Here is a 25056-nt window from a genome sequence, read left to right as displayed (position 1 = left end):
CAGGGCCTTGCACTGTCCCACATGTATGGAAGTGAGTTGGTCATCCATCCACACCCTGCTGGTCTCACTGACTCAGAACTCCCTCTTTTGAAGGCATCCCTATACTCTCATCACGACCCCATGCATTCTGCATCCTTGGACCTTTCACAGAATATCCCCATGGCACTTCAGGCTATAGGCTTTCCAGGTCTCCTCCAAGTAGCTGGGGTCCAGGGGGGCCCAAGCAATGGTCTTGGGGTGTTCCTTATAGACTCTGCTGCTGGGGACAGTTTTCATGCCACACCCCAGCTCCACCTAGAGGTTTCTCCAGCATCTATGGCATCCCCGCCATCACCATCCTGAGCATAGGCAGAGACAGATGTGCCCCAGGATAAGGACTCCCTGAACTGGAGGCCTCCAGGCCAGTTCTACAGCAGGACAGGGGGTGGGGGTGGGGCCATGACATGACCCATGGACCCAAAGTTGCCATGCTGTGCCCTGCACAGATACCTGTGGGGATGTGGAAGTGGATCTTCTAGGAGTATGCAAGGGACAAAGCTATAGATACCTGAGTGCTCAGGGGAGCAGGTACCATACCCCTGTCCCATCCCTTTGGAGTCTCTTCCCTAGCCAAAGCACAGAATGACTGAGAGCTCCATGACTGGCTGAAAGGAAGGAAAACCTCATGTGCTGGAGCCAGGGTCAGACTGTCATGTCACCCAGATTTTGGAAGTCTCAGGGACGTGGTTCTGGTCACACCCGTCAGTGCTCTGGGGCTGGAGGGCTGGAGACAGGCTCTGTCTAGGTCTGTGTGCCATTTCCCAGCTGGCCCCTCAAGCTCCTGTTTTTGTCCCCATCACTGTGATCAGACCTAACGACTAGGAACATTTGAGAGCTAGACGAGGACAACAGCCACCTTCCTTTTGAGTCTATGGAACTGGAGCACAGGCTTCCCCTTGTAGGCTCTTAGACTGGGCACTGTCCTGGGCAGCTTCCAACCAGGATGGGGAACTTGGAGGTGAAGAGGATTGTTGTGTTACTGATCCTACCCTAATCAATAATTGTGCCCCACCTCTAGGGTGTGACCTTATGAATAATATATTGGATTATTTCTTTACCTGGTATTCTGCTCCCACCCTAGGGTGGTACCTGATTCTAGTGTATAAATGCAAGGGTCCTGAGGAAGGCTGGGGCTCATTCTGAAGTATTCTTCAGCCTTATCCACTGAATAAAGCTAATATCTCCTGAAGCCTGACGGCCTGTGAGTATTCTACCCGAAACTATCCCCTGAACCTCAGACCCGCTGGCCTAAACAGGGTGACAGAGGAATAGTTTGAGCTGGAGGAGAAAGTCCTCACCATTCATCCCATCACCATCCAGCCCCATCCAAGTCTGATATTCAAAAGAGGATGACATCTGGGCCGGGGCGATAGCACAGTGGTAGGGCGTTTGCCTAGCACACGACCAACCCCAGATGAACCCTGGTTCGATTCCCAGTATCCCATATGGTCCCTTGAGCTTACCAGGAGTGATTTCTGAGTGCATTGCCATGAGTAACCCCTGAGCACCACCGGGTGTGACCCAAACACCCACCCACCCCCCAAAAAGAAAGGATATCTTTTTTTTTTTTATTTGGTTTTTGGGCCACATCCGGTGACGCTCAGGGGTTACTCCTGGCTATGCGCTCAGAAGTTGCTCCTGGCTTGGGGGACCATATGGGATGCTGGGGGATCGAACCTCAGTCCGTCCAAGGCAGGCACCTTACCTCTAGCGCCACTGCCCGGCCCCAGGATATCTTCTTGGGAGGTTCCCAGGCCCTCTGTGGGAGGCAGTGCTGGGGACACCAGGCTTGCCAGCTCCCAGTGGCCCAGACCACTCAGCTCTGTCCCACATTCACCCCTTTCCCCAGTTCCCAGGTGCATGTACATGTTTGGGGGGATGTAGCCCTTTGGGGCCATGAGTGAAGATAGTCCTTTACAGTCCTGTTGGACAGAGAGCAGAGGTAGCAGTCCTAGAGTGAGCGGCTGCCTGGTAAGAAGCTGTACTAATTCTGCTGGTCTCTGCAGTCCCAAGCTGGGCTCAGGGTGTACCCTAGTGTCTGCCCAATAACTCTGTGAGGCTTAGGCCCCTTGGGATAGTCTAGGCACTGGGGATCCACTTCCAGTGTAGTTGCTCCCACGCGGCTGTGGAATGTCTGTGAGCTGGGCTGGGAAGACAGGCACCTCACCAGGAGAGGCAAGTTGGGCTGGGCCACTTCAAGAATCCAGTAGGAGATAGACCTCTGTCACTAGTGCCTGTCCTTCCTCTGCACCCTTCAAGCCAGGTAAGGATGCATCAACCACATTGCCTCTGAGGGCCCTGAAACAGGAAGCAAAGTGGGGCTAAGCTTGCAAAGTTACAGAAGCCCATAGCCAGAGTGATAGCACAGCAGGGAGGGTGTCTGCCTTACACGTGGCTAACCCAGGTTCAATCCCCAGCACCCTATAGGATCCCCCAAGCCTGTCAGGAGTGATCCCTGAGTACTGAGCCAGGAGTAACTCCTGAGCACCGCAGGGTGTGGCCCCCAAACAAAACAAACAAAAAGCTCTGACTGGCTCTCTTGCTCCTTGGAAACAGCAGGGACACACTGGGGAACCTACTGGCCACTAGAGGCCACAGTGGTGGTGTGGAAATAACTCTGTGCAGGCCAGCATGGACTCGGGAGCACCAGATATTCAAAGACTCAGGATCCAACTGTGACCAGGATGAATACACACTGGCAGAGCATCTGTCCAGCTCAGAGAGTGGCAAGGCTGCCAGTTTCTTCCCTCATACAGGCTAAAGCTTGGGCTGGGCCACTTAGTCCCTGAGGAACCCACCGTGCACTCTGCCCTGGCAAGCCCCTGCCTGAAGGAGGGACTGGGCTCATGCCCTACTAGGTGGTCCAAGACTTGGTACCTCCACCCCCTCCGGTGGTGGCCTTTCTGGCTCTTCCCCAGAAAGGCTCCTGGGTTTCTGATGCCTCCCAAGGGGAGCCTGGGCCCTTCGTGTGGCTCCCAAGTTTCTGGCCAGGCAGCTGAGATGAGGGAATCAGTGAGTTTAGGGCTGCAGAACCAGCCCCAAAGTTTTGTCCCTCTGCCCCAGAACCCCTTGGAGCAGCTTCCTTTGCTAGGGCAGCACCCAACCTTCCCAAGGTTACCCATGCAGAACATGCCATGTAGCCACAGGAAAGGGCCCAGAGATGGGACCCAGAGCTCCTCCCTGCTGGGCTTAATGGGGTGTCTACCTGTGACAGGGGTAAGTCTGTCACAGGATGTCATCCCTCTGACACATCCTACTCTGAGCTTCCCCAGGCCCTCATGTCACTCTTCTAATTGGATAGGGGGTCACATCCAGTGAAACTCAGGGGTCACACTCCTGCTGGGTTCAGGGTGGATATACAGGGTGCCAGAAATCCAACTGCATTGCTTGTGAGCAAGGCAAGATCTCTGCTCACTGTGCTATGGCTCAGCCCTACCCCACTTCCATCACTGTTGTCTTCAGTGAGATCCCAAGACTTAGAGGGCACTGCATGTCATCTTTATTTTGCTTGTTTGCAAAAAAGTGGCACTCAGAGTTATACCCAGTGGTGCTCAGGGGCTACTCCTGGTGGTCTTGGGGTGCCATATGGGATGCTGGGGGATGGAACTCGGATTGGCTGGTGCAAGGCAAATGCTCTCTCTGCTGTGCTTTACATGTCAGCTCTTCACAAGGAACCTGCATGGGCTCCCTGATTCCTTGCTTGTCCAGGGAATGACTGAGAGAGAGAATGTGGGTCTTGGGGATTCCGTTTAGACGAGCCCGTATCCAGGATGAAATTATGGACTGTGATCTGTGCAGTGACAGGGCAGTGTGCGGGCTCCCCTCAAGGGAGCACCAAATTTGAGGCACTACTTGGCTGCATCTCTTGGACCCCCACTGGCCTTTCTACGCACATACACAGGCCGCAGTGACAAGAGACCCAGCAACTGGCCCCTACCCGTGGGCAAGGCTGCATCTCCAAGTCTGCAGAGGCCCACAGAGACAGGGGCCAGAAGACATTGGCACTGGGCCGCTTAGTCCAGCCTTGAACACGCGTGAAAAAGCCCGCCGGACCTTATTTCTCTTTATTTTTGTTTATGGGTCACACCCAGCAGCTCTACGCTCAGAAATTCATCCTGGCAGGCTGGGGGGACCATATGGGATGTTGGGATTCGAACCACCTTCCTTCTGCATGCAAGACAAATGCCCTATCTCCATGCTATCTCTCCAGCCCCTATTTTTATTTATTTATTTTTGTGTGACACTCAGTAGTGCTCAGGGGTTCCTCCTGGCTCTACACTCAGAAACCATTCTCGGCAGGCTCAGGGGACCCTATGGGATGCCGGGATTCGAACCACCGTCCTTTTGCATCGAAGGCAAACGCCCTACCTCCATGCTAACTCTCCGGCCCCAGGACCTTATTTCTCGGCCCCGCCCGCCAGCCCTTGCGGGCGCCAAAGAAGTCCCGACGCACCGGCCCTTGTGCGTGCCTGCGTGCGCGGCCCCGCCACAGGCGTCACTAGGTGGCGCATGCGCACACACACCCCCTCGGTCTTTATTTGGCAACCCCGGCAAGCGCCACAAAAGTCCTCGCGCCCCACCCGAACACGCACGCGTCACTCGGAAGCGCCCGCGCCCCGCCCCCGGCCTGCGTGCGCGGCCCCGCCGCCTGCGTCACTAGGAAGCGCGTGCCCGGGCCGCCGCCGCCGCCGCCGCCGCCGAATCCCCGAGCAGGAGCCGAGCCCGCCGCCGCCGCCGCCGCCGCCGCCCTCCGGCGCCCTCCGGGGCCTCTCGGCGCCCGCGCAGCCCGGCGAGCCAGGTGAGCGCCCGCCGCCCCGCGCGCGCCGCCCGCGCCCGGCCGCGCGCCGCCGTCCACTCAGGGGTCCCTGCGGAGCGTCAGGACGTTACGGCGGGGGGAGGGGAGCGGCGGGCGCGGGGGAGGGGCAGCCGCGCCGGGCGGAGCGTCGCGTCGGGCGTCGGGCGTCGGGCGTCGGGCGTCGGGCGCGGGGCGCGGGGCGCGGGCCGCGGGCCGGAGGCGGCGCTGCCATCTTGCCCGGCCCGGCTGCATCGCCGTGCGGAGCGCGGCCCTGTCCCCCAACTCCCCGAACCCCGGGGCCGTGTCCCCCAGCTCCCCGATCGCCAAGATCGTGTCCCCAACTCCCCGATCCCCAGGACCGTGTCCCCCAAGTCCCCGATGCCCAGGACCGTGTCCCCTTAATCCCCGGGACCCTGCCTTCCAGCTCCCCGACCCTCGGGGCCATGCCCCCCCAAGTCCCAAACCCTGAGGCTGTGTCCCCCAGCTCCCCGACCCCCGGGTCTGTGTCCCCCCAAGTCCCCAGACCCCGAGGCTGTCCCCCAATTTCCCGATCCCCAGGACTGTGTCCCCTTGATCCCCGGGACTGCCTTCCAGCTCCCCGACCGTCGGGACCATGCCCCCCAAGTCCTCAAACCCCGGGGCCGTGTCCCCCAGTTCCCCGATGCCCACGACCGTGTCCCCCAAGTCCCCGAACCCCAAGGCTGTGTCCCCTTAATCCCCAGGACCCTGCCTTCCAGCTCCCCGACACTCAGGGCCATGCCCCCCCAAGCCCCAAACCCCGAGGCTGTGTCCCCCAGCTCCCCGATCCCCAGGACTGTGTCCCCTTAATCCCCGGGACCCTGCCTTCCAGCTCCCCAACCTTCGGGACCATGCCCAAGTCCTCAAACCCCGGGGCTGTGTCCCCCGATTCCCGGGACTGTGTCCCCAGCTCTCCAATACTCAGGACCGTGTCCCCCAAGTCCCCGATTCCCCGGACTGTGTCCCCTTAATCCCCAGGACCCTGCCTTCCAGCTCCCCGACCCTCGGGGCCATGCCCCCTCCCCAAGTCCCAAACCCTGAGGCTGTGTCCCCCAAGTCCCCAGACCCTGAGGCTGTCCCCCAATTCCCCGATCCCCGGGACTGTGTCCCCCCTGCTCCCCAAACCTCGAAGCTGTGTCTCCCCACTCCCCCGATCCCCTGCACCCTTTTCCCCAAACCCCCAAAGCCCGGGACCTTGTTCCAACTCCCCGACCCCCAGGACCATGCCCCTCTAGTCCCCACACCCCTGGACGTGTCCCCCAAGTCCTTGATCCCCCAAGACCATGTTTCCCTAGTCCCTGAACCCTGAGACTTTGTCTTCCCCCCAATCCTCGGGGCCCTGTCCTCTAACTCCCTGGGACCGTGTCCCCCCACTTCCTGGGACCCCTGGGATCATGTTCCTCTGAGCTCTAGGTCTGCATCTCTCCCCGTTTTCCTGACCCCCAGGACAGTGCTCCCCCCACTTACTCGACCCCAGGGAGTCTGTCTGGGCACCCTTGCTCCTAGACCAGCAGTGCTGCTCTGGTGGTGGGAACTGTGTCACAGCACCGTGTCCCCTGCCTGTGCCCTATCGTGTGTGTGTGTGTGTGTGTGTGTGTGTGTGTGTGTGTGTGTGTGTGTGTGTTTAGGTGTGTGTTTTAGAGTGTGTGTGTGTCCCCGTAGGAGCCACCTTCCCACTGACCAGGGTCTAGGCGCCTCTAATTTCCCCACAGCCAGTAGAGTGGAGAATGGCCACTGAAGTGCTTCCTCTGATCTTGGGGCACAAAGAGCAACACTCGTTCCTTTCTGTTGGTGGTGCTGATGAGGGACCACATCCCCGCAGACGTGACTCAGTGGGGGTTTGGTTTCAGTGGTGGGGCTTGCAAGAGTCCTAAAGGGTCTACTTTTATTTATTTAGTTTTGTGATTTGACTACACCCATGGTGCTTAGGGACTCATTACTCCTGGCAAGCTTGGGGACATTATGGTCCTGGTGTGTGCAAGGCTTGCTGTGCTATTTTGTGAGTGAAGCAAGGCCCCTGTGGGCACCCCAGGGAAAGCTCCTCCCTCCATTGCTAGGGCATGAGTTTCTTCCGGGAGACTTCTCTGTTTACTCTGTTTTCTTTTTCGTTTGCATTTTGGGTTACACCCTGAGGCACTCAGGGATTATTCCTGGTTTTGTGCTCAGTAATTCTGGCAGCTCAGGGGACCGTATGGGATGCTGGAGATTGAATTTTAAATTCAGAGTCGGCCACATGCAAGGCAAACACCCTTACCACGGTGCTATCACTCGGGCCCCTATCTACACTATTTGCTGTCACCTTTGTGACCTGCTCTTTTGTCTAGTGCAGTGGTCGGCAACCTGCGGCTCTCGAGTCACATGTGGCTCTTTACACTTTTTTTTTTTTTTTTGGGCCACACCCGGTGACGCTCAGGGGTTACTCCTGGCTATGCGCTCAGAAGTCACTCCTGGCTTGGGGGACCATATGGGACGCCGGGGGATCGAACCGCGGTCCGTCCTAGGCTAGCGTAGGCAAGGCAGGCACCTTACCTCTAGTGCCACCGCCCGGCCCCCTCTTTACACTTTTAATTTGCCTTTTCTGTGTGCCGGGCAGCCGCTCCAGAAGTCAGGACTCTGCTCCTAGCCTCTGTCAGTTGCGCCCTGTGTGGCTCTCAAAATAAATTTTAATTTTGGCGAGATTTGGCTCAATTGGAAAAAAAGGTTTCCGACCACTACTAGTGGGTTGCTTCTGGGGCTACATCTCAGCAGTGGGGCGGGGGACGGGGGAGGCTGCACCTGGCTGGCGTTAGCTCAGGGCACTCCTGCTGCTGTTTGGGTGGGTACTTGATGCCGGTGTCCTGGGCGGGATGGAACCCAGATCAATAGTTTCACCTGAACATCTGGAGCAGCTTTGGCAGCAGGACGGGCTTTGCCATTGCAGTTTGGGTGGCCAGTGGCACCTGGCAACGGAAGTTTCATTGCTTTTTACTTGGTTTCAAAGCTCAGAACTTAAACATTTGCATTTTATTTGATTTCATTTTGGTTTTTGGGTCACATTCGACGGCGCTCAGGGGTCACTCCGGGCTCTGCTCTCAGAAGTCATTCCTGGCAGGCTGGGGCGGGGCATATGGGATGCCAGGATTCGAACCACCGTCCATCCTGTGTTGGCTGCGTGCAAGGCAAAATGCCTTACCGCTATGCTATCGCTCCAGCCCCTAAACATTTGCATTTTATTTGTTTATTTTTTCTTTGTTTTTGGGTCACGGAGGCGCTCAGGGGTTTGTCCTGGCTCTACACTCAGAAATCACTTTTGGCAGGCTCGAGGGACTATATGGGATGCCGGGAATTGAACCTGAGTCCTAAAGGCCCTACCGCTGTGCTATCGCTCCGCCCCCAAAAAGTTACATTTTAGACTTAAAGGAATTCATTGTTGCAACTTCTAGTCAATCTGCTATTGGCTCAAGTCAGCTGAGGAGCCACAACCCTGGAGACTCGGCTGGTGATTCCTGGGACCACAATCCTGGGTGTCCAGGACAGACGTTTCCTGCCGTCAGGGGACCTCTGTGCCCTGACACTACTCAGCTGTCAGTCAGAACTCCTGCCCGATGTGAGCATCTTGGGGCATTTGGAAATGGAACGGCCTGGTTCCCCAGAGAACGTCCCTGAGAATTCCCAGCATGCGTCCTTGTCTTTTTGTTTGTTGTTTTTTTGGCCCACACCCCGCGGCACTCAGGGTTACTCCTGGCTCAGTGACCAGAAATCGCTCTGTTGTGGCTGGAGTGGTAGCACAGCGGTAGGGCGTTTGCCTTGCAAAAATTTGCTTCTGGTAGGCTCAAAGGACTTTATGGGATGCCGGAGACCAAACCCGAATTGACAAACACCCAACTGTTGTGCCATCACTCTGGCCCAAATTCCCAGTGTGCATCCTTCCACCTCTTCACATAGCTTCACAGAACCAGGGTCTGGTCATGGGGCCTTTCTGGCTTGGTGTGTGGATTCCTCCTTGTGTGGGGCCTCCCGTGCCCACCTAAGAAAGGAGCCTGGGCTAGAGTGATAGCACATTGGGGGGTGGGGAGGGGAGTGTTTGCCTTGTACGTGGCCAACCAGGGTTGATTCTTGGCATCCCATAGGGTTCCCTGAGCCTGCCAGGAGTGATTCCTGAGTGCAGAGCCAGGAGTAATCCCTGAGCACCACTGGGTGTGGCTCAGAAACCAAAAAAAAAAGAAAGAAATCCAGCTCTCTTTTTGGTTTGATTTCGGGCCTTGCCCGGCGATGCTCAACGTTTACTCTTGGTGGGCTGGGGAACCCTATGGGGTACTGAGGGTTGAACCCTGCCTCATGCAAGGTGAGCGATCGCTTTCCCTGCTGTTCTGTCTCTGACTCAGACCCCAAGAACCTAGGGTATGTCTCAAACTGATTCTTTCCACGAGAGCTTGGGGCCCCGCCCCTGGGCACCCATGCAAGTGACCCCAAACGCTGCACAGGCTGCAGCTCAACCACAACGTAATTGTAGAAGCGAAGGTGATGGGGATGAAGGGTTGTTTTGCAAGTACAGTGTCAGTCACATGTACGGGCGGTGCTGGGCTTGCGCTGTCCTTGCATCATTACGAGCTGATAAAAGCAAGAATCTGGAATATTCCAGCCAGCGTGATTGAGCCTGTACTTGACCCTCAGCCAAGTCTGTGGCCTTCAGCAGTTTCCATATTCTTCACTTTCTTGCCTTTCCTAGGCTTTTTTTTTTTTTTTTTGGGGTCACATCCCTCAGTGTTCAGGGGTTACTCCTGGCTCTGCACTCAGAAATCGCTCCTGGCAGGCTCCTGGGACCATATGGGATGCCGGGAACGAACCTGGGTCTTCCCAGGTCAGCTGCGTGCAAGGCAAATGCCCTGCCACTATGCTATCGTTCCTTAGTGGTGCTCAGGGGATGAACCCAGGTCAGCCACTTGCGAGGCATTATTTGCCTTGTCCAGCCCCACTCACCGGTGAAGAAAGAGTTTTAGTTGGTTTATTTTTGGACCACATCCCTCAGTGCTCAGGGGTTCCTCCTGGCTCTGCATTCAGGAATCACGCCTCGTAAGCTTGGGGGATCATATGGAATGCTGGAGACTGAATCCAGTTTGCTGGGTAAATGACCTCCCACTGTGCTGTTGCTCAGGCCTGTCAGAAAATTATTTATTGAAATTTATTTAGAAAGTTTGGGAGGGGCCAGAGTGACAGAATGGCGTGTAGGACGTTTCTAAATATTTACTCATTAAGTGTTTGGGGCAGGAGCAGTAGTGCAGCAAGTAGGCACTGGCCTTGCAGGTACTCGGAGAGAGACAGGTCCCCCTCAGGTGCACTGGGCCCGCGGGCATGCTCAGAGACAGGCACTGGGACAACACAGGATACGTGACGTGACGTGATGTGACGTGACGTGGCTCGGCTCCATCCTTTGTTCCCGCAGGACTAGCGGCCCTGTCCCTGTGAGTCCCGAGATCTTGGCCATGGCCACTCCAGATGTGAGCGTCCACATGGAGGAGGTGGTGGTGGTGACCACACCGGACACTGCCATGGATGGCAGCGGCGTGGAGGAGGTGAAGACTGTGTTGGTGACCACCAACCTGGCCTCACACGGGTAGGTCACCTGCCCGTAGGCCTCAAGCGTTCCGGGGGAGAAGGTGTCCTGCAGGTCCCTGTGAGCCCCTGTCATGAGCGGCCTGTGGGCTTCATGGGCGGGGCTGTGGGTGTGGCCTGTGGTCAGGGCCTGGGAACTTTATGGGAGGGGCTTTGTAAGCAAGGCTTATGGGCTTCGTGGGTGCCTCTTATAGGCTTGTGGCGGGGCCTGTGGAGTCTGGGGTGGGCTGTGTAGGAGGGATTCTGAGTTCTCTGGGAGGGGCTTTGTGGGTGGTGGCCCAGTGCTCAGACTGGTACCTGATTGGTAGAGGGCATGTAGCTTGTGGCCCAAAGCAGCTCTTGTGACACTTCCTCACTGCTGCTGTCTGAAAATGTGCTGATGGTCTCCGGATAAGATCCCCTGGACCCCTGGCTGGAAAGTTTTTCTTTACCTTTGTTTCTGCCCCACACTCTGCGGTGCTCAGGGATAACTCCCGGCAGATCCTATGTGGTGCCAGGGATCGAACCCACACGAGGGCAAGTGCCTTCCCCCAGTTCCATCTCTCAGCATTTCCAAAGGAAGCCATGGGCAGTATCCGGGTTCTTTTTTGCCAACTCATCTCTCGCCTCATACCCTTTGGCTGTGGTGGGCAGCTGGCTCCCTGGCCCTGTGGTTCCTGGAATGGGGCTGGTGGACACGTGTCTTGTCCCCGCAGCTCTGTCCCAGAGTATGGCCTGTCTTCCAGAAGTGATGTCCTGAGTCCCATCCCTGCTGCTACTGGGTACCCGGGCACTGCCTCGAGCAGGTCCAGTCCCTGTTGCCTCCCTGGACAAGGAGGTGGTCAAGGAGGACTTGGATGGGACACAGCCTACACTCAGTCCTCCTGGTATTTCAGGATGACCAGCCCACCCTGTCCCTGGGTGGTGGCAGTCTCCAGAGCCCATCTCTGCTGTGTCACCGTGGCAGCAACCACAGGCACCTCTCAAAGGGCTGCTCCTCCGGTCCCCAAGGCAGAGGGACCCAAGTACCTGTTGGGTTGGAAGGCAGTAACCTCTGACCCTCTCCCCATCGCCTACCTTCCCCAACCCTCCTCCCTACTTTACCGTCTTGCCCTCTCACCCACTCCCTTCTTCCTCCTATCACCTCATTCATCTTCTCCCATCCTCCCTCCTCTTCACACTCCTTCCTATCTGACCTTTCTCCCCCTTTTTTCTTTATTCTTCCTCTCCCCCCACTCCTTTTCCCTCTCACTCCTTTCCCCTTTCTCCACCCCTCCACCTAGCCCTCTCTCCCCCACAGCCCCTCTTTTTCTCTTCACTCTTCTCCACTCCTGATTCCTTCTTTTTCTTTTCTTTTCTTTTTTTGTTTTTTCCTTTTCTGGATTTTGGGCCACACCCAGTGATGCTCGGGCTACTCCTGGCTATGTGCTCAGAAATCGCTCCTGGCTCAGGGGATCATATGGGACAGTGGGGATCAAACCTGCGTCCATCCTGGGTCAGCCCCAAGCAAGGCAAGTGCCCTACTACTGTGCTATCACTCTGGCCCCATTTTTTCTTTTTTCTTTTTTTTGGGGGTTAGCCACACCTGGCGCTGCTCAGGCATTGCTCCAGGCTTGCTCACTCTATGCTCAGAAATCAATCCTGGCAGGTTCAGGGGACCATATGGGATGCCAAAAATCAAACTCTGGTCTGCCCTGTTGATTCCTTCTTTTTTTTTTTTTTTTTTTTGGTTTTTGGGCCACACCCGGCGATGCTCAGGGGTTACTCCTGGCTGTCTGCTCAGAAATAGCTCCTGACAGGCACGGGGGACCATATGGGACATCGGGATTCGAACCAACCACCTTTGGTCCTGGATCGGCTGCTTGCAAAGCAAACACCGCTGTGCTATCTCTCCGGGCCCAGTTAGGATGCTATGTCTTTTTTTTTTTTTTTTTGGGCCACACCCGGTGATGCTCAGGGGTTACTCCTGGCTGTCTGCTCAGAAATAGCTCCTGGCAGGCACGGGGGACCATATGGGACACCGGGATTTGAACCAACCACCTTAGGTCCTGGATTGGCTGCTTGCAAGGCAAATGCTGCTGTGCTATCTCTCCGGGCCCGTTGATTCCTTCTTAAGCATCTTAACTCCTGTGTTATCCTTGACACCTTCTATTCTCTTTTTCTTTCTTTCTTTTTTTTTTTTTAATATGGAACACTTCATAAATTTGCGTATCATCCTTGCACAGGGGCATGATAATCTTCTCTGTATCGTTCCAATTTTAGTATATGTGCTGCCAAAGCAAGCACCCTTCTATTATCATTTTTTTTGTTGTTGTTGTTTTTGGGCCACATCCGGCGGTGCTCAGGGGATACTCCTGGCTGTCTGCTCAGAAATAGCTCCTGGCAGGCACAGGGGACCATATGGGACACCGGGATTCGAACCAACCACTTTAGGTCCTGGATTGGCTGCTTGCAAGGCAAATGCCGCTGTGCTATCTCTCCGGGCCCTTCTATTATCATTTTAAAGAAAATATGTCTGCTTGAAACCATTCATCTTTTTGTTTGTTTGATTTTTGCACCACACCTGGCAGTACCCAGGGGTTACTTCTGGCTCTGTGCTCAGGAATCACTCCTGGAAGGCTCAGGAGACCATATGGGATGCCAGGGATCGGGAATCGAACCTGGGTCAGCCACATGTGAGGCAAATGCTCTTCCTGCTGTTCTATCACTAAGGCCCCTCAAGTTTACCTTTCTTTTACCCTCCCCCCCCTTTTTTTTTTTTTTTTTTTGAGTCACACCTGGCAGTGCTCAGGTGTTACCTCTGGCTCTACGCTCAGAAATCACTCCCGGCAGTCTCAGGAGACCATATGGGATGCCGGGATTCGAACCTACCGTCTTCTGCATGCAAGGCAAATGCCTACCTCCATGCTATCTCTCCTGCTCTACCCTTTTCTTGCTTCAGCTTCTTCCTCACATTTGCTTTCTCTGCATTTACTTTGGTGTGAGATGACCTGAGGCTGGCGATCAAATGGTGATTTGATTTTTCTTTTTTTTTTTTGGAGGGGGGCGTTTGAGTCATAACTGGCAGCACTCAGGGGTTACTCCTGGCTCTATGCTCAGAAATTGCTCCTGCCAAGCTTGGGGGACCATCTGGGATGCCGGGATACGAACCACCATCCTTCTGTATGTAAGGCAAAGGCCCTACCTCCACGCTATCTCTCCGGCCCCTGATTTTTCTTTTAGAAGTGAATATTTTGGGGGGCTGGAGTGATAACACAACAGTAGGGCGTTTGCCTTGCATGTGGCTGATCCAGGATGGACTTGGGTTTGATCCCCAGTGTCCCATATGGTCCCCAAGTCAGGAACGATTTCTGAGTGCATAGCCAGGATTACATAACCCCTGAATGTCACCAGGTGTGGCCCAAAAACAAAACAATACAAAACAAAGCTAATATTTTGGGATCTAAGAGATAGCAGGGCGCTTTCCTTGCATGGGGGCTGACCCAGTTCTATCCCTGATACCCCAGATGCTCCCTGAAACCTGCCAAGAATGATCCTTGAGGGCAGAGCCAGGAGTCAACCCTGAGCACCGCGGGGATGGCCCCAAAACCAAAATAGATAAAGTGGGGTAGCAATGGTGAGTCTGAGACACTGCTGAGGGAGGAAAGAACAGCCAGAGGCCCCCCCCCCAGAGGCCCAGCACCGCTCCCCCTCAGGCTGCGTGGCCAGGCTGGGGCTCAGCCTGCTTTGCTTCTCCAGGGCTGACCTGACCGAGGAGCACATGGAGACAGAGAATGCCGCCGCCGCCGCCGCTGCTGCCTTCAGCGCGTCCTCGCAGCTCAAGGAGGCTGTGCTAGGTAGGAGCCACACAGCCATCCATCCTAGGAGTGGCCTGGCCCGTCAGGGTGTCAAGAGCCTGGGCCAGAGTTGGTGCCTTCCCACGGTGCTCCAGTGGGTGACACCAGAAACTCCTGACGCTCTTTTCTTACCTCCCTCCTGCCTGTCGGTGAGAAGTGAAGATGACTGAGGAGGATGACAGCCTGGAGGCCGAAATCGTGTACCCCATCACCTGTGGGGAGAGCAGAGCTAACCTCATCTGGAGGAAGTTCGTGTGTCCCGGTATCAACGTGAAGTGTGTGCAGGTGAGGGTGCAGCCAGCGATGCCTCTCGGCTTGCCAGTGTGCGGCAGGGGCTCTGGCCGACCTGCCTCTGGAGCTGGCGGGAAGTCGGAGAGGCTCAGGCCTGGGGCTGAGACAGGGACAGGCCAGCACTGCTCTGCCTCCTCCAGTAGGTTCAGGGTAGTCCTCAGGGTGGGCCCCGTCCCCTGCCCTGGGAGAATGACGTCAGGCCCACTTCACGCACAGTCCCCAGACACTCCCAGAACCTTCTAGGCCAAGTGGACGAGGACCCAGGGACTTTGCCATTGAGCCGGACTGGGGGTTAGGCCACAGCAGAGCATGAGGTGCCCGGAAGGTAGAGGGGGTTGTGCCTGTGTGCGGGAAGCCACGACCAAGCAGGCCCCAGAACAGCTGGCACTGTGCTGGCTCCCAGACTTGGCCAAGAGTGAGTGATCCCTGAGCACCATTGGAGCTTGCCAGAACCGAAGACTGCTGGAGTAATGACGGAGTAATGATGGTGCTGGAGTAAAGACAGTAATAATGGTGCTGGAGTAATAATGACGTGGAAGTAAAGGTGGAGTAATAACAGGGCTAGAGTAATGACAGTGCTAGAGTAAAGACGAGCAGAGATAGGGCAGAGACTGCATCTGGGTAGATGGTGCCGAAGGGAGGAGTGTAGGTTCTGTGGGGTGGGAGGCAGGGAAGTGGGGGAGGCTCATCCTGAGACCCCAGGCACTCGCCCTGCAGTCTGTAGTTACCCTGAGTGGGGAGCACTCAGGCCCTGTGCAGAGGTACAGAGCTCACAGGCAGCCCTGGTGGTCACAACACTGCAAAAATAAATGACTGGAGCAATACCTCAGTGGGGAGGACTTTTTTTTTTTTTTTTTGGTTTTTGGGCTACACCCATTTGATGCTCAGGGGTTACTCCTGGCTATGCGCTCAGAAATTGCTCCTGGCTTGGGGGGACCATATGGGACACTGGGGGATCCTACGGTCCGTCCTACGCTAGCGCTTGCAAGGCAGACACCTTACCTCTAACCTTACCTCTAGCGCCACCTTCCCAGCCCCTGGGGAGGACATTTGCCTTGCACACAGACGACCCGGGTTTGATCTCCAGCATCCTGTAGGGTCCCCCAAGCACCACCAGGAATGATTCCTGAGTGCAGAGCCATCACTTCAGACCCCTTCCCCAAGTTCCTGTTACCAGAAACTGCATGTCTGAGGTGCCTAGGGGATGAGTCTGAGCCATGGTTCTCGGTCCCTTGCTCTCCATGACCCCTTTATGGTCAGCCCCCACAGGGACCCTGGGTGGGACCATCCTGACCTACTACCATTGGTTGTCTTCGGCAGTATGATGAGCATGTGATCAGTCCCAAGGAGTTTGTGCACCTGGCGGGCAAGTCCACGCTCAAGGACTGGAAGAGAGCGATCCGGATGAATGGCATCATGCTCAGGTGCGCCTGTCCCACTCTGGCCCACTGTGGGGCTTGGTTTCTGGGGGCCGTGGGGCTCTAGAGTCCCCACTTAAAACAGATCCTGTGTCCTTGTGCGTGCCTGGTTGGGCCTTCTCTGCAGCCACACTCAGAGTGCCCACTGTATTCTGGGCATGGCCTGCTGCATGTGGTTGCTGTCCTCTGCCCTTCTCCGCCTCCTCTGGCCTCCTCTTCCCACTCCTGCCTTCCCCTTTCCTCCTCCACTCTCCTCTGCCCGCCTTTCCTTTTCTTCCTCTGCCTTGACTTTGCTGTTCCCCTTCCTCTCCCGGTTAGGCTCTGCCTTCCTCCTCTCCATCTCTCCTTCCCTCTTTTTCTTCATTTCGTCCCTCCTCTTCCTCCTTTCTTTTCTCCTTCCTTCCCTCCCTCCCTTTATATGCTTACCCCTGTGGTTTTCCACTGTGGCTCCTAGCATCAACCTGAAGTCCTTGCCCTTTAGCCCACCTGGGCTGGGACCTGGAAGTCTTCGTCTGGCCTGAAAATCAGAGAGGTCATCTTACCCAGGTCCCCTATCCCTGACCCTGAGCAGGGCTGGTGGGGGAGGTGTGGGAGGATGGTGAGGTCACTGATGCCCGGTCCATTCCTCAGTGTGGTCAGCTGCCTGGCTGTCCCAGGTTCTCCCAGATTTCTGCAGTGAAAATGGGTGAATTACAAACGTTCACTTGGGGCTCCTGGGAGAGTTCGAGAGACGGCTGGGGAAGCCTAACAAGCCACAGAAGCTCCTGGTGAAGCCCTAAGGGCAGCCGTCACAGGTCTGGAGAGCCCTGACTGCACATATGGCTCCCCGAGCCCACATCAGACACAGCGTCCACCGAGCACCCCAGGGCCGGGGTGCAGGACATGGGGGGCCAGCACACTCACAGAGAAACGAGGGCAGGGCAGAGCTCGATGTGGGCATTGCTCACGCTGGGCAATGCCCACCCTATGCGTCAGTGAGCAGAGCCCTGCCGTGGCGGCCCCAGCCAGGTGAGCAGCTGAGACAAAGCTGCTCACGCAGGTGCCTATCCCTGCTGTGCCTCAGGAAGATCATGGACTCGGGGGAGCTGGACTTCTACCAACATGACAAAGTCTGCTCCAACACCTGCCGCAGCACCAAGATCGACCTGTCGGGCGCCCGCGTGTCCCTGAGTAGCCCCACTTCCGCCGAGTACATCCCACTCACCCCCGCCACTGCCGACGGTAAGTGCAGCTGTCTTTAGGCACAGGCCTACTTGAGAGCACGCTTTGTGCACATGAGCAGCACAGACGGCAGATACCCAAGCATGCCAATACCCATGTGCTACTCACAGATGCCGGGATACATATGCAGCGGTAGTGCACTGGTCCTAGCAGACATGCGTGGACGCAGCAAACAAGAGCATGGGTGTACTCATGGGCATGCCCTTTGCACATGGGACACACAGATACAAAGTATACATAGCAAGCATGTGGGCCACAGCAGAGAAAATGAGTACGGCACATAACTGCAGTAGTGAACACAGCACATATACAATACATACATGGCACCCATGTATAAGCACATATACACATACATAAGTTCATGGGTACATAAACTTTTTGGTGCACTCATACATTATGTGCAGATAGGGCATTACATCCTAGCATACTGTTGTGTAAATATAAAATATATAGTCCTAGTTTGAGGTGAGGTCTTTCTCTGCATGGTGCCTTTACCCCTTCCACCTGAGGATCTGAAGGTGCAGGATAATGGCACAGAAAATTCACAGGCAGTCAGTTAAAGTTTCAGGAGTCAGCCAGCTTTATTTCATGGCCCTAACTTCCCTGTGCATTTCTTCACATGGCTTCTGTTCTAAGCTTCTTCCAAGCAGCTTCTTTTCTGCTGCTGTCCATGATTCCTTGCTCCTTTTCTTTCTCTCCTTCCCCCCAGGCCATACCTTATATTCTCCATTCAAGATACCCCCTCCCCATCCCAGGAATGGGTGGGTCTGGCTATCCAGGGGATATTAACATTTCAATAGAAAGTCTAGGGCTGGGCTGGAGTGAAGGCACTGAGGTAGGGCGTTTGCCTTGCACACGGCTGACCTAGGAAGGACCTTGGTTTGATCCCTGGTGTCCCATATGGTCCTCTAAGCCAGGAGTGATTTCTGAGTGCATACCCAGGAGTAAACCTCTGAGCGTCACTGGGTGTGGCCCAAAAATCAAAAAAAAAAAAAAAAGAAAGAAAGAAAGTTTAAGGCATTGGGGGAAGGAGTATCTCACAGCACACACAAAGCACTGGGCAGTGCAGACGCTACCTGCATGAGGATCCCATGATGGTGATGGCCGAACAGAGCCCTCTCCGTCTCCATCTCTGATTCTGTCCTTGTGAGATGGGTGATGAGAGGGACTGTGCCTTTGGCACTGCTGCGCAGACGGGGGTTTCCTTCCCCGTGGGAGGCTGTATCCATGTCTGCCTGTATCTTTGTTTGTATCTGTGTGTCAGCATGCATGTGCGCCTGTGTCTATGTGTGTGTGTGCCTGCGCCATGCTTGTTCGCATGTGTGCGTGCCCCTGTCCCTGCCTATGGGTGTGCGCTTCTAGCCCATCCTGAGTGGACTCAAGGTATTGGGCCAGGTCAGTCTGTTGCAACTGTCCCATCTTGATTCTAGTGAATGGCTCCCCAGCTACCATCACCATAGAGACCTGTGAGGACCCCAGTGACTGGACCACGGCCATTGGAGGTACGGGGGCTGTTTGGGGGATGGGCGGGGTGCAGGTCGGGGGCTTAGGGTCTCAGTGCCAGGCTCTGAGCCCTGAGTCAACCGGTCTGCTCTCGACTACACTGGCCTGGCCTTCCCTGGAACGTGGTTCCTGCTTCTCTTCCCAGATGACACATTTGCCTTCTGGCGGGGCCTGAAGGATGCAGGATTGCTAGACGAGGTCATCCAGGAGTTCCACCAGGAGCTCGTTGAGACCATGCGGGGCCTCCAGCAGCGAGCCCAGGACCCCCCACTGCAGCTTAGAGGTGAGGACAGATGAGGGTTTTCTGCCACAACCTGTCCTCACCCCCTCTACACTATCCCTGTTTACACCATGTCCACTTCCTGTCCCCACTTTATACCAGTGGTCCTCAAACTTTTTAAACAGGGCCAGTTCACTGTCCCTCAGACCATTGGAGGGCCGGACTGTATAAAAACAAAAACTATGAACAAATTCCTGTGCAAACTGCATATATCTTATTTCAAAGTGAAGAAACAAAACGGGAACAAATACAGTATGTGGCCCGAGGGCTGTAGTTTGAGGACCACTGGTCTCTACTATGCCCATACCCAGTCTCCACCAGGCCTACTTCCTGTCCCCACTCAGTCTTTACCATGCCCACACCCAGCCTACACCTGGACCATATTCTGTCCACACCTAGTGTACACTGTGCCTATATCCTGCCCTCACCCACTCTGCACCACAGCTACACTCCCTGCCCACAACCAGCCGTCACCCTAGACTCACCCTGACCTTGTCCTGCCCATTCTCTGCCCTTACCCTGCTCGTCTTCTGCTGGAGGCCCAAGTCCAGCCTGTCCGGGGCTCACTGATTGTTCCCCACAGATGCCGTCCTCCTCAACAACATTGTGCAGAACTTTGGCATGCTGGACCTGGTGAAGAAAGTGCTGGCCAGCCATAAGTGCCAGATGGACCGCTCCCGGGAGCAGTATGCCCGTGACTTAGCAGGTACCCGCAGGCTTGTCTGGGTAGTGGGCGCCTTCAGTGGCTCGAGTGGGGCCATGTGAGCATGGCCTCTTCCCCTTGGAGCACTACGGAGCACCCTGTGAGTCTTCTTGGTGGGATTCTCCCAGGAGTGCTAAAGTTGTGCTTCCTGGCTCCCCACGGGGGGGGGGGGGGTGGTGGTGGCCTGGGATGAGACTTGGAACACCCGGGGAGGCTCTGAGCCCCTGTGACGAGACCCCATCCTAGTGCCGAGGCTCTGTCCTAGTATTGAGCTCGACCTCACGGTGAGGCCCAGCCCCACGTTGAGGCTCCCCCCATGATGAGGCCCTGCCCTGTGGTGAGGCTCTGCCCCCAGGATGAGGCCCCTCTCCTTGTGATGAGGCTTCCTTCCTATAAGATCCCACCCTTGTGAGGAGGTTCTGTCCTATGAAGAGGCCCATAGTGAGGTCCCCTTCCCCTGCGGCGAGGTGGCTGGGCCAGGCCGGGCCTCCCACCTGCCCTGGCCTCATGCTGTTTCCCCTGGACCTCCTCCCACCCCCCGCAGCGCTGGAGCAGCAATGTGATGAGCACCGCCGACGGGCCAAGGAGCTCAAGCACAAGTCCCAGCACCTCAGCAACGTGCTCATGACGCTGACGCCCGTGTCCCTGCCGCCCCCCATGAAGCGGCCTCGTCTGGCCAGGGCCTCATCGGGTCCTGCTGCCGTGGCTTCCCAGGTGCTGGCACACTCAGGCCTCGCCCCGGCCGTGCCCGTCTCCCAGCTGGCCGGCGTCCCCCTGGGCAAGGTGCTGTCCACGCTGCCATCACCTGTACTCAGCAAGGGCCCCCAACAGGCTCCTCCCGCCACCGGTTCCCCAGCCTCACCACTGCTCGGCGGTTACACGGTGCTGGCCTCTTCGGGCCCCACCTTCCCTGGCACTGTGGAGCTGCACCCCGACGCCTCCAGCCTCACGGTGCTGAGCACCGCAGCCATGCAGGACGGCAGCACCGTGGTGAAGGTGGTGAGCCCCCTGCAGCTGCTGACATTGCCCGGCCTGGGCCCGGCCCTGCAGAACGTGACACAGCTTTCCCCGGGGGCCAGCACGGTGCTGGTGCCCACGGGCACAGTGGAGGGTGCTGGCGCAGCCCCAGGGCCAGAGGAGCACACGGCTGCCCTTGAGGTGGCAGCCATGACCGAGGGCCCTGAGCACAAGTAGCCGGGGTCCAGGGAGCCGCCGAGGACACAGGCTGGCCTCTCGGGCAATGGCCTGGCCTGGTGGGCCCCAGGGGCTGCTGAACCAAAGAGAGGAGACGCCAAACAGATGAAGATGCAAAGGGACAAGTGGGAGTGAATGAGCTGCTGGGCTCGAGTTAGAAACTTCCCTTTTTCTCGGGGTGTGGGGGGGATGTAGTTTCTCATCTGTTGTTCATTAACACTGTTTACACATGCCCTGAGCGGGGTGCCTGGCAGACGGGCGGGCATGGAGGTGCCCAAGACTGCCCTCCCCGGGTCTGAGCCTCTGGGGGGAACGTCAGTGACACCTGCCTTGGGGACTGTCCCCAAGAGTGGAATCGCATGGATCCTATGGATTTGGTTACTTCCCACAGTTTTCTGTAGGGTTAGTGTGGCAGCCCCAGGTCCGCTTTCTGGAACGGACAGATGGTGGCGCTGCTGCTGAGCCCACGGAGTCGGCCTCGGAGACACACGGGCAGGACAGAGCTGGGTGGGACCTGGCTTCAGGTGGGCCTGGGTTTGTGCAAACTCACCCTGGCTCCTAAGGAATCCCTGCCCCCCGTACAGTGTTCCCACAGACAGACCCGTGGGAACTGTGGCTCTTGCAGCTGGGGGTGGTCAGTCTCCAGCAAGCAGATGCTGAGGACCCCATGCCAGACCACATCTCCTGCCCTGAGGCTGGAGCCCCTTTCTGGGCTTCCCTGAGGGACTGTGTACTGGGTGGTTCTCTGCTTCTCTGGTTTGTCCCCGTTGGCTGGTTCTGTGTGTTGTTCCTCCTTCCCTATTGGTGTCTGTCCACGTTTTTTTAACTCATTTTTACTGAGTCCTAAGACTCTGGGGACCACATGTGCGTCCAACTGTGGGTGGGGGGTTGTTGCCCAAGACTGTCTGCCGTCTGGCAGGGCCGATCCAAGCCTCGGGGAGACCCAGGGTCCCCCAGGTCCCCTGGCCCACTGAGGGGCAGAGGGACCTGGACTCCACTTTGTACGTTGTTTTGAAAGTATCTGCTTGGTACTTTGATTTCAAATAAAAGCATTTTTCATAGTTGGTGTTCATGTCCGGGGAGAGATATGTGGGTCGACTCAAAGACAACTCAGTACTCCTGACCAGTTTTCCTGAGCGCTGAGCCTTCCCATAGGCCAATATGGCCCCCACTGAGGGCCCTCCCGGCTGTACTCAGCGGCTGTGACCCTCCACAGCCCCAGTGTCCCTGACATCCCCAGCACTGACGTCTGTGGGCTTTTCCTATGCCCACTGGCCATGGGCTTGCTGGTGCAGGGTGTCATGGGCTGAAAGAAGAATGAGGGAATTGGGCCATGATTTAAGACTTCAGCCTGGCCATGCTAGGACACTGGGGGGTCCTCTAGGGGGAAGTGGGCAGAGCCTTGAAGATCCAAGATATAGGGGGCGACCCTATATCACATTGCCCCCTTACTCAGCCACCCGGCCTTGTGGTTGGTTACTGGAGGCCAATGGAGAAGATGATGGGCCAGTAGGATGGGATGCTATTCCCCACGACCCCTTGTGACTTAGGTGGCAGGTGTGTCTGGGAACTTGGTGGTTAAGCCTCACTTGGAAGCAAGGGGGCAGTAAGGAGCTCCCAGCCCACTGCACACAACCCTGAGCCCTGTCCACAGCTCCTAGTGGCCCCCAGTGCTGGAGGATGTCAGACCGGCAGGAAGTGGTAAGCGTGGTGCCCAAGGCCCCGAGACCGAGACCATCCTCTACACCCCCTGGGGTCACCTCTCTCTCCTCAGGGGGCTGCTCCATGTCCTTTCTCAGGAGGGCAGCTTGGACCCAGAGAAGCCCTGGGGTCCCTGCACTGGACCCCACATCCTTTAGCCCAACCAGCCGCTTTGGAACCTCCACCGTTCATACCTGTTGAGGCCTGGGGTGAGGGAGAACCCATGGCTCAACCTAGCTGAAGTTGGTGGTGAGTGTGCCCTTCCTGGGGACACACTGACCCCCCCAGGCCTATGACCACCCATTCCCTGATCCCTGGCCCATCCCCCATTTTCCCTGTCCTCATCGCCCTGGTCCCACATTTCTTTGTTCCATCCCCCATCCTCTCATTCTCCAACCCCATCCCATCCCCATCCTGTCTTCTTGTCCCTCTGCCCCATCCATCCCATTCTCCAGTCCCATCTCCTCGTACCCTGTCCCAATCCCCATCCCACAAGCCTCCATCCCCCATCCTGTATCCAGTACCCCATCTTCCCATTCCCCGTGTTCCCTTGGCCCTTGTATCCCTCCCATACACACACTCACTCCCAATCCCCCTGTCACTCCATCCTAACACCTTGGCACCCTGGCTGCCATCTCCCCATCCACCCCCATCCTCTGTCCATCCAGTCCCATAGTCCCATCATCCTATTCCCTGTCTTGCCTCCCCAATCCCCTGTCCCCATCCCCCCCAGCCCCCTGTCCCTTGCCCCCACCCTATCCCCCCATTCCCCATTACAGCTGCTCTCAGGTTGGGTCTTCTGCTCTTTGCCCAGCTCATTCCCGTGTGAGCTGCTATTAGCATCTCTTAATGCCTTTTTTTTGTGGGGGAGGTCACACCTGGCATCGCTCAGGGGTTACTCCTGACTCTATGCTCAGAAATCGCCCCTGGCAGGCTCGGGGGACCATATGGGATGCCGGGATTCGAACCACCATCCTGCTGCATGCAAGGCAAACGCACTACCTCCATGCTATCTCTCTGGCCCCTTAATGCCCCCCCTTTTTTGTTTTTGGACCATATGGGATGCCGGGGATGAACCCAGGTCCATCCTAGGTCAGCCACGTGCAAGGCAAATGCCCTACCGCTTGCGCCACCACTCAGCCACATGCCCTTTTTAGGGGGGGGGCCACCCCCAGTGGCACTCAGATTACTCCTGGTTCTGTGCTCAGACTCAGGAATCACTCCTGGCAGGCTCAGGGGGCCTATGGGATGCCGTGAATTGAACCCTGGGTTGGCTGCTTGTAAGGCAAACACTACTGCTGTGCTATCTCTCCAGCCCCTCTTAATGGTTTGGTTTTATTTGTTTTGTTTTATTTGGGTCTGTTAAGCCTCTTTCAGTTTCGTTTCCTCATTTTCCTCCCTGTTTGAGTCACTTTAGGACGTCAAGGCCCGGATTTCCTGCCATTTCATCAGCAGCTGACTTGTCACCTACGCTGTCACTGGGCTGCACTGAGTGCCTTCCACCGTGATGGTGTGCCTTCTCACCTACCATCTCTCGATTCTGTCCAGCACTGCTACCTCCTGTACCTTTGCTCTTGACAATCAAGTTTCCTTATGTGCTTCTTCTCTGCTCTTGAGCTGCTTCTGTCTCTCCTTAAAAACCTCACCATACGGAGAGATAGCACAGCGGCGTTTGCCTTGCAAGCAGCCGATCCAGGACCAAAGGTGGTTGGTTCGAATCACGGTGTCCCATATGGTCCCCTGTGCCTGCCAGGAGCTATTTCTGAGCAGACAGCCAGGAGTAACCTCAGAGCACCGCCGGGTGTGGCCCAAAAACAAAACAAAACAAAACAAACAAAAAAACACCTCACCATATTTCTGATGCAACCCACAGGACAACTTCCAAGATTCCTGTTGGGGGGCTCACCTTGCTTCTGCAGATTTGATTGGGAGCAGTCTGGATTTCTGGTCGAAAACTCAGCTTTCTAAGAGGCTTTTTTCCACACAAGCAATGGCTGGGTTTAATGATGAACCAACTTGAACAGCGGCATTTTCTGTTTCTATTTTCCTTTGCGGTCATGGCTGCCAGTAAACCCCACGTACAGACTTTGCTCCTCTGATGCTGGTGGGGGGCCCCCAGGGTTCCAGGTTATAGGATGTGGGGAACCAGTAAAACTTCATCTGCACAACTCAGGCCATGGAACTAACATGATGCCTGCGGAGGCTGGGCTGTTGAGGATTGACAGGGCCCCTGGTGGGACGTGGGGAAGGCTGATGGTTCTCTCTGGCTTTGGGTTCAGCAGACGCTTTTCTCAGTGACTGCCAACACTACATGGTCAGTGTTGCTCCTTTGCGCCTCGTCCCCCAACTTATTGGTGCTGAGGCTGTGATGACAAGGACACACTCATGCCTTTGGCTGCATCAAATACTCTGCATCTGTATGGCTGCATCCATACTCTGGCCCTGGGGGCTGTTGCTGTCACAGTTTTTGCTGTAGGGTGTTGAAT

The 25056-nt window shown here is 56.3% G+C and overlaps 1 protein-coding gene and 1 non-coding gene across 2 annotated transcripts; one reads left to right on the top strand and one right to left on the bottom strand.

Annotated features, from left to right (window-relative positions):
- Window positions 1-4806: 4806 nt before the first annotated feature.
- On the top strand, window positions 4807-21930 carry GMEB2 (glucocorticoid modulatory element binding protein 2). Its single transcript, XM_049777144.1, has 10 exons — window positions 4807-4837; window positions 10275-10445; window positions 14162-14259; window positions 14417-14544; window positions 15871-15974; window positions 17032-17189; window positions 18620-18691; window positions 18838-18975; window positions 19556-19678; window positions 20220-21930. The coding sequence occupies exons 2-10, from the start codon at window positions 10315-10317 to the stop codon at window positions 20867-20869; spliced, it is 1602 nt and encodes a 533-aa protein (XP_049633101.1). The 5' UTR covers window positions 4807-4837; window positions 10275-10314; the 3' UTR covers window positions 20870-21930.
- LOC126015265 (U6 spliceosomal RNA) lies at window positions 12604-12709 on the bottom strand. The gene has a single exon (XR_007498148.1). It is a non-coding gene; the product is annotated as a U6 spliceosomal RNA (small nuclear RNA).
- Window positions 21931-25056: the final 3126 nt, after the last annotated feature.

Source organism: Suncus etruscus, chromosome 7, assembly GCF_024139225.1.
Source record: "Suncus etruscus isolate mSunEtr1 chromosome 7, mSunEtr1.pri.cur, whole genome shotgun sequence".
Taxonomy (NCBI): Eukaryota; Metazoa; Chordata; class Mammalia; order Eulipotyphla; family Soricidae; genus Suncus; species Suncus etruscus.
The sequence above is the reverse complement of the archived record's forward strand: the minus strand, read 5'-3'. Positions and strand labels throughout refer to the sequence as shown.

Bases quoted from the DNA above. Each gene is read 5' to 3' on its own strand.
- GMEB2 (XM_049777144.1), top strand. From the start codon at position 10,315: ATGGCCACTCCAGATGTGAGCGTCCACATGGAGGAGGTGGTGGTGGTG. The intron at 10,446-14,161 runs GTAGGTCACCTG...TTGCTTCTCCAG, and splicing joins ACCAACCTGGCCTCACACGG to GGCTGACCTGACCGAGGAGC. The intron at 19,679-20,219 runs GTACCCGCAGGC...CACCCCCCGCAG, and splicing joins GTATGCCCGTGACTTAGCAG to CGCTGGAGCAGCAATGTGAT.